This window comes from Thermobia domestica, chromosome 13, assembly GCF_964235325.1.
Source record: "Thermobia domestica chromosome 13, izTheDome1.hap1.1, whole genome shotgun sequence".
Lineage (NCBI taxonomy): Eukaryota > Metazoa > Arthropoda > Insecta > Zygentoma > Lepismatidae > Thermobia > Thermobia domestica.
The window spans coordinates 218,871,335-218,889,825 of NC_137466.1; the positions used below are offsets into that span (position 1 = coordinate 218,871,335).

Below are 18,491 nucleotides of genomic sequence, written 5' to 3' on the forward strand. Positions count from 1 at the left end.
ATTCGAGATGCGATTAAAATCTGATATGTATCTTAGTAGGTACCGTAAATACTTTAAGACATGTGGAGGACTATTAAATTAAACGTATATATGGAAACAAGCTTAAAAGACGTTCCTCGGAGGATGTGGGTTTAAAATTTTTTAAAAAAGTAAAAATTTCCAAACCTTTTGTTTAGTTTTCCAGCCACTATATCATTAACTTTTTGACTAGTTAACAATAAACAATCAACTGAATACTGTTTATTTGCAATTGCAAGCAAAAATCACTACTATTCATTGATAAGGTCGTCCCTAGATACAAAATATTCTCCTAACCAGGGATAAAAGGAGGGGGAGCGTGGGGGGATGCCGTCACCCCACTTTCAGAAAATATCTGTGGCGTCCCCCCACCTTCTGAAAAAATACGATAGGTACGGGGAACAGCGTGACATCATGCGTTTCCCTACCTTTTCAGATCCATTTTTACCCCTGCCGCTAAGTAACTCACAATTTTATGTATAAGCAAGAAATGTTAATCAAATATACGATCTGGAGTTTATTTCAATTTAGTGTTAGCATTAAGAAATGAGATATTTTTGAAAGTGTCTAATAATAGCAATGTTTTTCAGCATTCTGTCCGCAACGCTGTTCGATACATAACGTTCATAGGATCTCTCCTTTCTCTCGCAATGCTGTCAGCTACCATGTTCATCTTCTGCTACTTCAGGTGAGTCCCTCTTATCTTCCTTCTGCACTCAGTCAGACTATTATCCTCACTGATATAGGGAGATGGCTCAGAGTCTAAAATTAATTAATACAAACCTATTCCTTATGATAAATGCTAGAAGTTGAAGTTCTATTTCTGAACTGTCGATGTTATTCGTTTCTCATCTGGAAAGTAGGCTAATTAAATTCCGACCTTAATTGTTTTGTTTCTCATAATAATCACCTAACTTACGACAGAGCCTTACAATAGGCTTGTACGCTCTACAAAAAGTAATGACTTGTAGTCCACTTTTTTGAATAAAATACTTCACAATTTTAAAATGGCTTATCTGTTATTAAATTAGAAGACAATGGGAAAGCATCCACAGCTTTTTGTTTTATTTTATTCTTATGATGAAAGTTGAAAGATTATTATTATTATTATTATTATTATTATTATTATTATTATTATTATTATTATTATTATTATTATTATTATTATTATTATAGAAGGAATATAAATGACAATTGCTGGGAAAATCGTTACACAAATTAGAGCTACAGCTGTATTTGAAAATCTTTTTACTTAAAGCTGAACAAGGCAGTTTTAAATAAATCAGAGCAGCACATCTGTAGACTCAAGGTGTATATAAAATAACAGGTACCCCAGTTCGCGTTTGACGTTCTGATTGGCTCCCTGTCCGTGACGTCATGTGGAGGGACGTTTGCCCATCTTGAGACAGTATACCAACTAGCGAAATTGTGAGTGCAGTATTGCACTTGTTCTCTTAAACGATGTACCCAGCAATATCCAAGGATGTTATAAAATAGAAGATCTGCCCATATGTATCTTCATCCTATTAACTGAGTGAAGCCAAAAAGCAACCTAGCATTGGCACATCCGATTGGCTACTCTCGTTTCCGCCATATATGTTGGCTCAAGACATTGCGATCTTCATGATAGACATGTAGTGTGTCTGTCATTTTTTTTTATTTAAGTCGTTGCTTCAGATTTATATTACACATGCTGCACATATGGGTTTGAATCTGTCTGTATCAAGCTTGCACTGAAAGATAACTACAAGGTTTATCAGAGTACAAACGTGTCAGAAAAGCTATGTTTCTCTCATGAGGGATCGTCAAGATTTAATTGACTTGTAAAACACGTCGTCTAGAATATAAAAGATAACTCCGAGTCCAAATAATATTTTGTTAATTCTTTTCCTATAGGTTATGTTGAGAAACCACGTATAGGAAGACGAATAAACATGAAATTATACTTAAAATATTCAATATTTCATTAAGAAAAGTCACACTGAGAATCAAACAAATTAATATTAGAGCTCAAGCAGTAAACATCATTAATTAAGTATAAAATGCTGTAGTAATGATGCAGAGGTGACATTTCCCCTGCTTCAAGGTCTCTGGGCCTGTCTGGGTCTCCGATCTGCGGAATCTCTGCGTCAAATCGGGTCTGAGAAGCGAGACCCATACTCGAATGACCCGTCCAAATGTCATGACCCAAGGGATCTGGTGACCGATGATCCATTCATTACTGAAGTTTCACTATGAATGCAATAATTTAACGTGATCTTATGGTAATACGGTTATTTTGAGTAACAGACGTGAGTTTTTTCAACAATTATTTCTCTATAAAATTATGAATTCTTATGTTGGCAATAGTAATTTCTTACAAAAAATTGGACTCAATGCTAGACCAGGCTATCTACGTAAGCGACATCTGTTGACAATAGATGTTCCAAGAACTGAAATGTATAAACGCTGACCATAATATAGAATGTGCAGTAGGTTTAATAGCATATCAGTATTAAACAAAGATCTAGATTCAGCATTACCTCTGTCTCTGTATACAAAGAAGTTGAAAAATATATTGTATTAGAATGTGAATACATGTATTTGCATATACATGTGTAAAGCAATTATTTGACTTTTAATGGTTTCTTTACTTGTAATACTCTTCACGTTTAGCGGTTTATACTCTTACGATAGTTATTATTGTCTTTGTCAGATATCTACAGGAATTTTGTCAGTATCATTATATTTACTTTATGTATAATATTATATTATATGAACTATCTATATTATGTACCTTCTGTAATTGGAGATTCTATTCTCCGTTGAAGGACAATAAATAAATAAATAAATAAATAAATAAATAAATAAATAAATTTTCATAGACTCCATTTTTTAAAATTATATTTTTACCTTTTACGTTACCAGGCCGTATCAAAGAAAATGAGCTCTCTCGTGGCAATGCGTATAGCGAACACGCTTTTGGGAGACCTATGTTCTATTCCCGGAGGAAGCTCATGTGGTTCGGATCCCACGTTAAGCTATATTTCTACGTCTTATATAGCCTCGCTGCTGAACGGGACGTTAAACTCCAAACGAAAATGATTTATGTTATTCTAATCGACAGCTAAAGAGTAGGGGTGCACGGTGGCTCAGTGGTACAATGCTTACCTCTGGTGCGTAAGATCCCTGGTTCGATTCCCGCACAAGTAAGTTTGTGGCGGACAACATCGTGTTCGTGGGTTTTCTCGAGGTTTTTCCGTTTCGATGCATATTCTCATACCACCAATTCTTCCATTATGATTCATTTGGCTTAATTATCATCCGTCTCCCTTAGCCTGAAGGGCGTAATCGTGGGACGTTAAACTGAAAGATATCTTTACATTTTTGACAGCTAAAGACTTATTATATCAAACTGCAATAAAATTTCACTTTATATTCCGTATTCAAATCGCGATATAGCAATATGAATGGGCCCAAATTCTTGAGATAAATTAAGATTTTTCTAGCTCAAGGAAACCAGCTAGATGGCGTTATATCGCTAGTGTCAACAGTAAACATAAATTATTATAAATTTACAATTTTCCATTGTATTTCGTGGTTATATTTCGTTTAGAAACAAATTCTGTTAAGCGATTTTGTCAAGCCAATAAATTTATCAAACATAGTGAATAACATGAATCATACACAAGGAATCTACAGACTAATTCTAAATAGAAACCTCTTTTCTGTGACCGTGTGTATTTCTTCCTACATGTATATCCTTTGACATTCATTGTTGTTTGTTTATTTGTTTGTTTGAGATTATAGTTTTTTTTTTCAGTAACGAGGTCGTATGTTACGTAGACCTACAGTTAAAAGTAGAATCCAAAGTGTTGTAATGCGTTTAGATTTCAATGCTCTCCTACTGAGAATCATATTCTATGGCTTCCCAAGCAACAACCAATCAGAGTTCGGAAATGTCGAGAAAGAGTGGCGTTGTCGTTGCCGTCTCTTGACGTCACAAGGAAAGGAGGGAGAATATCAGCTCGCTATCAGGCCTAGCGATTTTTGATTAAAAATTTAAAAACAAAGATAATAAAGTATTGAGTTAAACTTATAGATGATCATTTATATCGAAAACGTTTAGCTCGAACGTAAGCTCATCGGCGAAAAGCTTACCGCATAGAAGTTCACCACTAAAAAGCTCACAGGAAGTAAGCTCACCACCAAAACTTCACCAGACAAGCTCACTGCCTGTCTTTAGAAGTGCAGAGAAAAGGTCATCAATAATGGACATACGATCACTTAAATACAAAACGAAACTTTATGTATTATTATTATTATTATTATTATTATTATTATTATTATTATTATTATTATTATTATTATTATTATTATTATTATTATTATTATTATTATTATTATTATTATTATATAGAACTATATATTTACACAATTCTAATTTTTATTATTATTAAATTAGATATTTCATTTTTTCTTTTCACTGCTTGTTACCTCAAACAACTAATGATCGTTTAGATCAGATCCATAGCCAGATATTGGTAATTCGACCCTGATTACGGGAACAAAATACGTTAGCATATTTTTAGCGACACAAGTTTTGCAGAGATGTTTTAAATTTGAAAGAGTAATAATGTTGTCATTTACCACGGAAAAGTGTTGTGATAGCTCCCCTGACCTACCATAAATTATTTCCCTTTATAAATTAACAGATTGTATGTACCTGTAATGTTTTTAAAAAGATGGTGTTCATATTTTAAATCTGTACGGAAGTTTTTGTTAGAATTTACTGTCTGTATAATCGCTGATTGTGATATGAATAGTAAAATCCTTTAAATCTTAAGAGGTAGCTTGATTCGGAAGTTCATGCTCCTACCAACGTTCAAGACTATCATAGTATTTTTCTTATTTCAGATCTCTTCAATGCAGCCGGTTGTCTGTTCACAAGAATTTAGTTGTAGCGCTGTTGCTACGATGTTTACTTCTAGCCATTTGGGCAGAGCCGTTTGTAATAAGACGAGATGGACCTTCTTATCGTGATGTGGTAAATATATTTTAATAAGAATCAATTACCTTCTCCTTTTCTCTAACATGATATGTATGACTTTTATCCGTTGGTCACTGTTTTATCTGCTTAAAACGTATGACTTTATATTAATAATTAGCGTCAGATTAAATTCCTACAGGTGTAAGTAGCAGATGTGAACATTTTCGGTATATATGCATGCCTATAATATGTTGTCACTCAACAATTTCGCGGAAATGTATTAAATGTAATAATAATAATAGTCCTAATCTTTATTGTCGAAGAATATAACAAACTATTACCTAAATATAGTTTTCTAAGTTTGTACAAATTGGACTCAGTGTATTATACATGAAATAGTATATGAGGCTTCAGATAAAAGTGCATGGTTGTGTAGCCGCCTATTTATTATCCTCAGAAAATGATTTTGCAGTATTAGTCGTACTTGAGTTAAAATGTGATATTGAGCAGGCTCGTAGCCAGCCCAAGGAGTGGAGGGGGGCGATAGAAGTTAGGGAGGCCCGATCCAATTATATTATAGTTCATTTGCAAGCCTACCGTGAACATTTTAAGGAGGCGGTAAAAATTAAGGGTGGTAGGCGGCTCCCCTAGCCCCTCGTGGATACGGGCCTGCTATTGAGAGCAAGACAATATTGATGCATTTCTCGAAATTCCATTTTTAAAAAAATGAAAGAGAACAATTTATGTTTGTAGTTGCAAGAGCGCTGGCTGCAACTACATTCAGTAGCATTAAGCATATGGCAGGGAGCTCCTTTTATTTAAGGTTGGTGTAAAGGGACAAGTTTTGCCAATAGACGTCACTACAGTCTTCGTATCTCTCTCATGTAGTTTTTACCTTTCACGAAAATTTACAATTTCTCTTACAAATTTCAACCTAGAGACTTCAAATTTTTGGAGAAGGAACTTCATAATATATCGAAGGCAACAATCCGTGCCGATTTCTTATTTAGAATTTTCTTCATTGTTGAAAGAGTTATATTGTTAAAGATTTGGATATCCCTTTCAACAAACAAGCCATTTCAACAATGAAGAAAATTCTAAATGAAAAATTGGCACGGATTGTTGTCTTCGATGGGTTATAAAGTTTCTTCTCGAAAAATTTGAAATCTCTAGGTTGAAATTTATAAGAGAAATCGTGAATTTTCGTGAAAGGTAAAAAAAATACATGAGAGAGATACGAAGACTCTAGTGACATCTATCAGCAAAGCTTGTCCCTTTAAACTAACCTTAACATGGAAAAGTTAATTTCTATCATTATTGTTCCTAATCGCCTGATATCGTCACCGAGCAGCTGCAGCAACGTTAGCAAACAGCACTACGCTACTTCAATAGCAGTCACGAATTTCTCCATTTAGCAGCGTTTGACTTTATTTTATCCCTCGGGAGCAAGTGACGTATGAGTAGGAAGAAAGATGCCTTTGCAAAAAACAAACAAATTTAATATATTTTGATCAAGTTGGACGTTTAGAGTTTTGTTCAGCAGTGAGGCTATATGAGACATGGACCTACAGCTTAACACAGGATCCGAGACACATGAGCTCCAATCGGGAACCAAACCCGTACCTCCCACGCCAAAAGATGCGTACACACAAACAAATTAAAGAATGGTGGTGATGCGTGCAATTGAACTTGTGTTATTTTCACTAGAACAGGGGAAGTATTGTTTACGATGTTCTGAATCTATTTTCTATCCTTCTATAGAGTAAAATACTATCCATTGTTGTGTTATTTTATTAAAAGTGTGCCTAGAGAATATGATTGTGTTTTGTGTCAAATTTTGTTAATGAAATGAATTGTACAAATGAAACTATTAAGGTTAGGATATTTCATGGATTACTGTATATAGTATATATATAATTAAACCCCTGTTTAATAAGATGGACGTAGCAGCTTTGTATGTAAATATAATAACTTATATTGGGAAGTAATTGTTCATTATGTTTGAAAATGAATGGTAACTGATTATAATAATTATTAAATTAATAATAGTGAGTTAAATCAATAAATATCAATATAGAGAAGAACATATTTTCTTGTCTTTGTTTTGTAAATATCAAATAAGACAATAAAACTCAAAAATAGGGACCGCATCCACGTCTGCGCACGTCTTTGATATTTTAACCGCTGCTTGCACACGCCCCGAATCGATACGGTGAAATAATTCAAGACAATATACCAAAAGTTTTTCAATTGCCTTGTGAAGTTGGATTCATTAATAGAAATAACATACATTAGGAATCCAAGGTTATGATGTGGTAAAGAACATTTTCGAATATCAACGCGGAATATATTCTATCAAAATAAGTGATAATAGATATAAGTATAAATATTAAGAATAGTTAAATCATAGAAACTTAACGAAAACATAATTGATTTAACCCTTTAATGCACCATTTTTTCGATCCGACTGATTTTTTTTAACTTTGGAGTGGTTTCGGTGTAGGAAACACGATAATTTAAAAAAAAAACAGTAATGCAAATAATATGGGGTCTATGGGATGTTTTATGGTGTTTGCATATAGGGTCTATGCAAAGTTGCGTGTTGACATCAGCAAAGTCCACTAAAACCAGATACAACCAATAAAACGTGACGAATGTCAGCGTACTTATACACTCATTACACTTCTATCTAGCACAGAGAAAGTCAACAGTTCAAAGCTGTCCACCTAAACAAGCAAAGAAAGCTCAAAAATGACAATATGGCGTAACAAGTTAGACAAAGAGTCCAACGCTGGCTTACTATGACATCTAGCGGGAAATTCAGAACTTCATTAGTGAAAGGGCATTACGCAAAGCTGCTTTTCTATGTCCGAACTAGAAACCACATGGTGCAATACAATTTCAAAGTAAACTTTGCATATTTGCAACGCTGCGCGCTAAAGGGTTAAATTGGAACTGAATCTAAAGGTTTTTCTTTTAACTGGATCATGATATCTTGTTTCTCTATAGTAATAATATCTTATAACTAATGGCATTAATTCAATATTCACTGTCACACAAATAACTAAATCGCCAACAGTCAACACTCATAAACAAATTTTAAAAAAACGATTCATTGATAAACAACGTTCAGAGTCATACATCAAAGCTCAGGAGCACATTATGAGGTGTATTTTTGGTTGGGATGATTAACGTTACCCAACAAAGTCGAGGAAACGTAGATTCGCTAAAATTATAGGATGTTTGAGACCTTATCAGCATGCATTTAAACAGGATTCCTATATAGTACTTCGTATATGAGAGAGCAAGGTTGAAAGAAAGGATTCCAATGGACGCTCTATTTTAGCGAGTTCCTTCGTACTTCTAGAGATGCTTCTTTCTGTCCGTTCATTAATTTCCCATAAATATGTTTGGATTGTGTTTTATTTTTAATTTTCCTCTAAAAATGTCTGAAATACAATAATTTCATTATCTTGCTTTGATATCAACTCATCTATTGATGACGAAGGGCTCGTCTCTGAAAAAGAGGCATAAAATTTGAATTTCACTCTTAAATACGAGTTATTTACATTCAGGACATGAATCTTTTAAGCTGTGAAAGGAGCTTCAAATAGATAGATTAAATATAAAGTATGTGCAAAATGACCAAAAGTAAACTTGGTTTCCTTGTGCACTGAACGCGCCATTAACGTGTCTCTGTCTGTTCCACACTAATCCATCAAGAATAAAGAGTTAAACTCACCCTATGTTGCGTTTGCATATACGATTATCACTAGGTTTCATTATATAGTGCAGTAATATGAATGGAATCAGAGATCCCATACGCCGAAAATGAGTGTTATAGCATTGAGCCACTACGGCATACAGCACACAAGACGGCGTAAATTATATCTCGTCGAAAAGTCAACAAAAAAGGTAGTTTAGTTTTAGGAGTAAGATTTCTTCTACGCCTCCGAAAGTTTTCCAAAAACGCTATTATAATTTTATTAATGATACGTAAATAAATGTTTCCGTAATAGTTACAACATTAGTCGATTTGAAGAAATGGCAGGAGAAAAGGAAATGTTAGTACAGTGGTCTGTAACATTTATCTTGTATTTCAATTCATAGAGCAAGGAAAAATGTGAAACCAATTTAACTGAATTTACTACATTAAAATTAAAGGGATCACTTGTATAGGATGCTTCACGCTTTCGAGTATATTACGTTGATAATGCTAATTGCATTCATCTTACACAGTTTGACTTGTGTGCTGCATTTCTTATTGGATACTTGGTTTTTGAGTAAAAGTTAGATAAACACTATAAAACTTTATTTCATGAATAACTATTGTGTTCAAGGATGTTACGAGTTTTTTGTTTCGTTTTTTAAAGTTCGGTTCAGTTTGTTTATTATGTTTATGAACAACGCTCTAGTAGCTCTCCTAACGTTCGATTTTGCAAGTGGTCTATTCATTAGGAAACCTCCTTGACGATTAAGCCAGTTGTACTTTGGCCAAAAATTGAACTGGTCAAAACGAAACTAGTCGAATGTTAACATCATGTAACAGTCAAAATTAAATCTTCGTAAAATTACGCGGAAAAGTGGTGGAAAATTAAAAAGCTGCTTAATGTTGTTTACTTGATTAAGTAAATTGGTGAGCGTAATGTTTAAATATTCCATAATATGGTTAGATATCGGTTAATTCATCTAAGTTCATTAATGGATTATGACTAAGAAATTTCAAATCATACTGTTTTAATCCTGTTGAGTTGTTTAAAGGTCCTATTTACTGTTGTTATATAATTATATATTATAAATATTGTTTGCACTTCTATACATATTTACGAGGAGATATCAAAAAGTTCGTGCAGAGGTGATGAACTACGAACCCCCTCGAACATGCATTTTATAGATAGGTTCTTCTATGTTAATCATGCATATTCTGGACTCTTTTGAACAACTCTTTCCTTTTTTTCTTTTGCAAGTAAATCACTGACAGTGCGATGATTGACACGCTTGAGGTACGGAGTGTCATTAAGTTCCTCCATCTGAAGGGGGATATTAGCAAAGCAGATCGACAAACAGATGAAAGAAGTTTATGGCGATTAATGCCCACCCTTTGAGATAGTATCCAAGTGGAAACGGCAATTGCAAACTGAACACATGACCACCGCGGACACATCTAAATCTGAAAGACCATCTTTCACTGATGATGCTGCCGTGACGGAGAAAGTTGAGAAGACAGGAGGACATGAGAATTGAAAGTGTTAGGTGAGCAATAAGTATGAGTTATGGGTATGCCTGCAATATCATTCAGAACCAGCTGTATCTTCAGAAGGTGTCAGCACGATGGATCAAACGACCGTTCACACGTTTCCAGAAGAGAAATCACGGGGACGCTGCAAGAGAAATGTATCGGTATGAGTGAATGAAAAGAACTTTTTTCGGCAGACAATGAATGAAAGTTGGGCTTATCTTTATGACCAAGAAACAAAGGAAATGGGCAAACAATGGAAACACCCCTCGTCCCCCACCCCTAAAAAGGAACGAGTACAGAGTGATGCTTTCCATTTTATACCTATTATTATTTGATCTCCTGACTAAGTCACGAGAGGAACTGAAGAAGGAGAGGCACTGGAATTAGGATATGGAATATTGCCCCGTACCTCCATGAAGCGTCCACTCAGAGGACATCATTTTGACAGTAGGAATGACGTCATTTCTGAGGTTGAACTGTGGTTTCAGAGCCAGGCAGTAGATTTGTACAGAACAGGCTTAAGGAAAGTGAAGAATCTCTGGCTAAAATGTGTCGCTAAGTACGGTGACTACGTAGAGAAGGAGTGATAGCACCATGGTGTCAGAGTTCTCCAGAGTGGATTTCTTGTAGATGATTGCACTAACTTTCTGATATCCCTCGTATATAAAGTTGCTCCCCTCTGAACCAAATATTTCGTTTAACCTTAAAAAGCTATTTTATTAAATATGGATATTAGTGTAGTTCTTCAAAGAATAGATTTACGCTAAAGGATTTATACTTTTAAATTTATCTATTTAAGTCATACACTAAGTTTAAATTGTAAAACTCAAGAGTATTTCGCCCCTTAAAGTGGGGAATACTTTGTATTCCCGACCAGTAGAGAAAGTGATATTAAATTTCCTCAAAATCACACGTTACAAGGAACAGTCAGGATGTAATTACACTCATGTAAGGAAACAGTATCTTATTCTCGTAGAAAACTATCGTCGTTCCCACCGTTAAATGACCAGAATGTTAAATTCAGCAGAGTAGGTCACGAGGTTAGTCCATTAAAATTCACCTACAGTGTCTTGTTTCTACTCTCTGATCCCGTAATTGCACTTATTCAAATTCCATTATTTAAGAAGTAGAGCAGCGCCATCTAGTATGAGATCAGTAGTTAATTTCGCTTTACCTCTTTCGTCTGAAATGGTATTCTTGTTTTTTGTTTTAAAAAATCTCAGTACTCTCTTCAATTCTTCAATTGTCTTCTACTCTTAATTTGTTATTATCAGATACCTAGTTTTTACCTTATAGCATACACTTTCAGAACACTTATTTTGTGATGTGTGTGTGTGTATTTTATAAATTTTATTATTTTTTTTGTAGAGGAGCATAATATTTTCTGTTGCTTTCATTATCTTCAAAGATATTGAATTTGCATTATTACCATCACCACTACTGTTATTTCTTGTGACTCGTGTTGCCCAGGAGCTTGTCTCGTAAATTTTTGTACAATTCTCGTCTTGTCTTGTTTCATAAATGTATGTACAAAACTTATGGCCCTGATTGCTTTGTTAATTTCATCCACAAGCTATCAGGATTCTTCCGCATCACAAGAGATCCACGAAGAGTGTAATCTAACGACATTTAAACCTTATTTATTATTGGAATACATTGTGTAATGACTTGCATATCTTTAAATGTTGATAAATAGTCATTGCGCTCTTAGAATCACTTTATCGATGTATAGTTTTTATTCCATGAAACATATAATATTAAAACAGACATATAGATCTTTAGTTGTTAGATCTCAAATACTGTCACGCAAATCCGATCTTTCTCTTTGAATATTATCAAGTATTATCATTTATTTCAAGGCTAAAATGGTAAAATCTTAGAACCTTTCAGTAATTCTCATATTTTTGGCATCAAATACGTAATTTTTCTCTTCAATTAATGACATAACAAATAGTTTTATCTTATACCACTTCTAAAATTAAAAACAGCTTTCATACTAGTTCTAGCATTAACAGTATTTTGTTTTCTTGTAGTACAATTAATGGCATACATTAGTCTATATTTAATAAGCTCTTCACGACTAAAAAACGTATCTATCTATCTATATACAGGGTGTCTCAAAAGCCCCCTGACATAGGATAACTGTTATTACTGGAGTTACCACATAATGTAAGAAGAGAAACTGTCTCCAAATATTATGTTTTGAATCTAAAGTGAAGGAAATTTTTAAATCGGACGAGCCGTTTGGGCTGTATACTCTTTATGCGTCCAAAGTTACATGGAAATGCCATTTACCTGGACTCACAACATAAGTAAATAAAGTTACTATGGCCAGCCCCCATTTTTAATTTTTTGACTCTTTTGTTATGTCTGAACCAGCACTAATATTTTCCATTTCTTTATTGTGTTTTCTGATGCAAATATGCTTCCCAATGCTTTATATTTTAAATCTTCATCAACCTTATGTCTTGATTCTAAATCATTATTTTTATAATAAATAAAGATTCCTTACAAGATTCATGTAATGGATTGATTCCTTAATTTCCTCTTTCTAGTCTTTTCTTTAACTTAGCACCTGGACCATAGTGATTGTATCTAGGAATATGTAGCTCAAATGGTAAGTTGAGTTGAGTTTGAGGTTAACGTCCCGTTCAGCAGCGAGGCTATATGAGACGTGGACCTACTGATTAACGTGGAATCCGAACCACATGAGCTCCCGCCGGGAATCGAACCCGGGCCTCCCACGCCAACAAATGGTAAGTTATCAGTAATATTCTTTACTATTGTTTTTCGATACTTTGATTAAGGGGATATGGTGGCTCAGTAGTCGCTTACCTCTGGTGCGTGGGGTTCCTGATTCAATCCCTGTCCGTGGGTTTTCTGGGGATCTCCCTTTCTTCCCACATTTTCATTCCACCAATGCTTTTATCATTCACTTGCTTTAATCGTCCGTCTTCCTTATAATAAAGTAAATAACGTGGGACGTTAAGCTGAAAGATTTCATTTCAATACCATATTTTGATTATTCCAAAATCTTGGAGATAATATATTAATAATTTTAATTAAATAAACGACCTTTAGAATAATTAGGAAAAAATAGTTTATCTTCAAACTAATCACGTTCAAAATACTAAATTTTTCATTAAAAGTAATATAATTACCGGCTAATTCTTCTCCAGCTAATACAAATAAACGACCAATTAATTTTCTTACATCATCCATCTATAAAAATACTTTTGGGGCGTTTGTATACTTTTTTTAATGGAACTTCAGGTTCTTTCTCCAAATTCAGGAAACTTTGGTCTCATATCTTTCCACGAAGATTTTTTTTTAAGTTCATTACATTTAGAACCTCTACTAGATTTTAATTTTCTGGTAACTGGATTATTATGTTGAAGTATTGCATTGTTTCGTTTCAAAATATATTTTTTAATTATCTAATTCATTTTCTGTCCAGCCTATCGGATCTTTTTATGTTAGAAATTTCTATAAACCTTTTGTTCCTTCATATTTTTTTTTCAACTATTAAATCATTATTTGAAAATTTAATTTGTAAATTACCAATACAACTTTTAATTTCTTCAGGTTAAATCTAAGCCATATCTCTTATAAAACTTGTTTCTCTAGTTATTAGTTCTATACCTCCAACTGAACTTTTAACGTGCTTTCTCATTAGTTTTACCAAAACCATGTCCACGAAGAAATTAAATGTTGATTGAAAGCAGAGAATTCGTGTTATTATTCAGTTCAAAATCTTTTGTCGTCCGTATTATATCGAGGAGTTTGAAGCTTAAAATATATAAAACGATAATCATGCCTGTTGTTCTGTATGGTTGCGAAACATGACTGCTTACTCTGAGGGAAGAACGCAGACTCAGAACAGAATCCTCAGACGAATATTCGAACCCAAGAGGAAGGGAAATGGAGAATGCTGGAAACTTCATAACGAGGAATTGCATAATTTATACCGTTTACTATTACTATTTATACCGTCTATTGTTAGGGTCATCAAATCTAGGAGGCTCAGGTAGGTAGGTCATGTAGCCAGAATAGAAGAAAGTAGGAACGCTTTCAAAGCTTTAACTGGAAGTCCAATCGGAAAACGTTCATTAGGAAGACCTAGGCGCAAATGGGAGGACAATATTAAGATGGATCTCGCAGAAATAGGAATACAAAGTAGAAACTGTATCCAGTTGGCTAAGGATAGAAGTCAATGGAGAACTTTTGTGAACGCGGCATTGAACCTCCGGGTTCCATAGGCCATAGAGTTAGTTAGTCTAGTTCTCATTAGTTTTATTTCTTTTATCATTGGTGCATCATCATCATCATATATATAACATTCCTGCATTCTATATTTTGGAGTTGATTCTGCGTCTAATAGAGTTATGTTTTAAAGAAGATTTATGAACAACTGAAACTAATTTTCTTATTAAAATTTTATTTTCTTCTGTTATTTTTGATATATCTTTCAATAAATCCATACTTGCTGTTCTTCTCTTTATCATATTTATCTATTCTTTCTTTTCTCCAATTTTAAAACCTTCTAACAGATCTTCTTTAACTTCATATTTCTCTCTATTTTTTTAAAAAAAATTGGTAGTTTTTCTCCTTTCCATTTATATGAAACAAAAAGGTTAGGTGACGTTTTACATTACGTTATGTTTTACCATTACATCACGTTTAACATTGTTATGCTTTTAGACAAGAGTAAAAGTGGATCTGAAAAAGTAGGGGGACGCATGACGTCACACCGTCCCCCGTGCAATCTTTGCCCATTCTAACTTTTTTAGGAGTTGGAGGGGACGCCATAGATATTTTTTGGAAGTGGGGAGACGATGTCCCCCCGTGTTCCCCCTCACTTTTATCCCTGCTTTTAGCAACAATGCTGGATTAGATGTAGCAACAATAGCTATAAATCTATAATCATCATTCCAATAACTTGAACATATCTCTCTAAATTTTTTAAATGCTATATTTCCTCCAACAAATTCACTATAAATGTATTTTAATTTTATACTACCTTGCCTAAATATACGGAAGAAATTACCATTATCTGTTACTAATTGTTTAGGAATTATAGAATGCATTTGAGCTAAATATAAATGTCCTAATAGAGGTTACCCTTGCGCCACCCATACATCACTTCCAATTTTGCATTAATTGAGTCTACGACTAAAAATAATTCATTTTCTTTTTCATCCAATTTTCGTCAGACATTTTGTTCTCTAATTAAAGTAGCTTTCGCACTTTTCCGACAAACTTTCGGCTGATCATAGCACCGAAAAGAAGCAGATCTATACCACATTTGTCTATATTTTGCTTTCTTTCGGTGTCAGAAGTCATATTCCGAAATCTTTTGGTGTTGTTCCCAAATACCTTGTACAGATAAGATTAATTATAATCAGAGTCATCAATGAAATTCATGTAAATTTAAATATTGACATTGTCTATTACAGCATCTTGATGTTTAACGAAAAATGAGTAATTCTTGTTTTTATATCATTATTCTTTGTAACTGTTTACATCATTTCTTCTTTTGCCACTTCTACATATTTAGTTACAGTAACTTTTCTTTCTTTTTATAGACTGTGTTCCCCCTTCTAGTGCTCTGTCTCTTAAAAATTTATTTCGACACTGCCTCACTTGCACCTTCTTCATTCATCATATCCAATATGAGTAACAGCTACACGCGACGAAGTCATTCAACCTCTCTTGTACTGTTTTTCCTGTGCATATTTCGTCGAGAAACCCTCTGTGGCTTGAAAGCTCAGTGCCACTATCTGGTGCCTTTAGTTTGTGACTAATCAAGCATATGCCTTGTACTTTTGTATATTTTGTACACTCGAAAAAATAGATATTTTCCCTTTGGCTTAACCATACTTGCTGAGAATAGTAAATCTACTGTTATCAACACCGTATTTCGATGAATAGCATTTATTCATTTAGTCCACACATTTTAATGGCTATATGAGACATAGACCTACAGTTTACAGTGAGACCCGAGAATGGCCAGTCGTCTTCAGTCCAAGTTGAGTCTTCCACTTCCAAAGCTAGAATTGTAGTTATTTATTTACGACCAAGGAATATCAACTCCCTGGCAAATGCATATGAAGCTGCTAATGATCGATTTTCTCTCTATATGTACGTTTTTTTTTTCCTGGATATAGTGAAAAGTAAACAACAACATCCCAATTGATTAACTAATGGTCAATAATCTAACTTCGGTTAATATTATTATTAGCCTTATGTGAATAAGAAAGACAGAAAATTTAGAGAAATGCAAATCAAAGTTTTGAACAGGAATTGCATTCAGAAGTACCAAAATACGAAAATCGAAAGTATAAAGTATGAAAGTACGTTTATTACTTCCAATGACTCGTTAACTAAATATATTTTCTCGTGTTAACGAACTTTACACATTATAACAAATCCAATGTAAGACATGAAGAAAAAACAATATTTTCGCAAACACAGCCAAGGGCAGAGAGGAAAGGATATAAAAGTCACACACAGTTCATTGTATATAGCCTCGCTGGAAGGCAAATATGTAAAGCCACAACCAATACTTCACCTATCTTGCAGTATCTTCTGAAGCTTTTACACTTGAGCGTGTGCAATGTTGCCAAACGTATTTTGATATGGAAAATTTATATTTCTTGAAGTATACATACATACATACATAAATATATATATGTATTCGTAACTTACTTTTATATTCGAAACTGATAGCTACATACATACTTCAGAGCTCAATCTCTGTTCTTCAGAGTATCTTTGATTTCTTTCTAGTTTGTTCCGTATTTGGTGAAGTATTTAGCGAAAGTGCTTATAGAATCCTTTGGTAATAATACTATATAGTGTAATAATATAATATTTTCACTATTTTGTGATTCACTATATATATATATATATATATATATATATATATATATATATATATATATATATAGAGAGAGAGAGAGAGAGAGAGAGAGAGAGAGAGAGAGAGAAAGAAAATACAAATGTTCATGGGAACAGGAGTCCAGAGATGCCAAGTTTCAAGGTAGTAGAACACCAAAAGTGTGGAAAAATTTCCCCTACAGTGTAAGATCGTAATTATTCATTCGTAATGAGGTAATTACTTATTATCTTCGCTGCCACTAGACAAAGAAACACTTATTAACGTTTGCAATTAAGCGTAAAAAAAAAATGTTATGCGATGATCTGCTCCATTGTAATTAATAAACTTTAAAGGGTTAATTCTTAGCACTGGATGCAGCCTTAACTATTACAAGGATCATTGAGAAAATCTTTCTCTTTCCCTCCGATCCATTGGGCATTGCTGGAGACTACCAAAATCTTCTTGTACTTGTCTGTAAACCTATATTAGCATAACAAGAAAACAAACATGCACATTAGGATTAAAGAACAGCACGAGGGAAATGCTATCTCCCATATTCACACCAACTTAAGGATTTAGAAGAATAAACATTACATGAAATCCATAAAAATAATGAAAAAAGTAAAAACTACACATACATGTTTAAGCATGGATTTGGATACTCGTAGAAATTGGTTGAACATAGCTGATTCTTTTGTCAAAATTTCGTCCGAAAAAAGAATTATTTCGGAAATAATGAAACAGGTGCATACGGCAAGGAAAAATATACTGCATTATATCACGCAAACGGTAGCAAATTTACCTGTGTTTATTATTATTACTATCTTATTCTTAGATATTCACATTCTTTCTCTCTCTCCATGGTCAAGATTTCTTTACAACTTTTTGATCCTGGAGGCGGTAATCGATGAATTAAAGAAAATTTAAGTCAAAACAAGAAGTTAACTTAGGATTTTCTTCAGATCATTCAATAATAATGTGGTAATAAACAGTTTATATTAATAATATGAGATGAACAGTTTATGCAGTATGTTATACATTTTGTCTGTACAGGAGTGGTTGTGTCGTCTGATGCTGTCGCTGGAGATGTATGCTCGGATGAGCAGCGTTAGTTGGATGTTCAACGAAGGGTTCTTCCTTCACTCTCGTATAACAGTCTCCGTCTTCAGCTCCCAGGCGCCCTTCAAGCTCTTCCACACTGTCGGATGGGGTGCGTATTCCAGAGCTACAAGTTGAATTTGTGTATCTTTCCTTTTGTAGCTAATAGATTCAGAAGAAAATATCACATAAATATGGTTAATAAGTGGTATTTTTATTTGTCTATTACATGACAATTGAGGAGATTTCAAGTAAAATAATCAAGAACACCGACACAAAATGTAAAT

At 33.8% G+C, this 18,491-nt stretch overlaps 1 protein-coding gene across 1 annotated transcript in view; it reads left to right on the plus strand.

Annotated features, from left to right (window-relative positions):
- LOC145667934 (corticotropin-releasing factor receptor 1-like) overlaps positions 1 to 18,491 on the plus strand; it is a 618,250-nt gene that overhangs the window by 586,792 nt on the left and 12,967 nt on the right. The window contains exons 4-6 of the mRNA XM_081735358.1: positions 609 to 706; positions 4,915 to 5,044; positions 18,160 to 18,316. Of these exons, the coding sequence (XP_081591484.1) occupies positions 609 to 706; positions 4,915 to 5,044; positions 18,160 to 18,316 (385 nt within the window). The remainder of the gene's footprint in view (positions 1 to 608; positions 707 to 4,914; positions 5,045 to 18,159; positions 18,317 to 18,491) is intronic.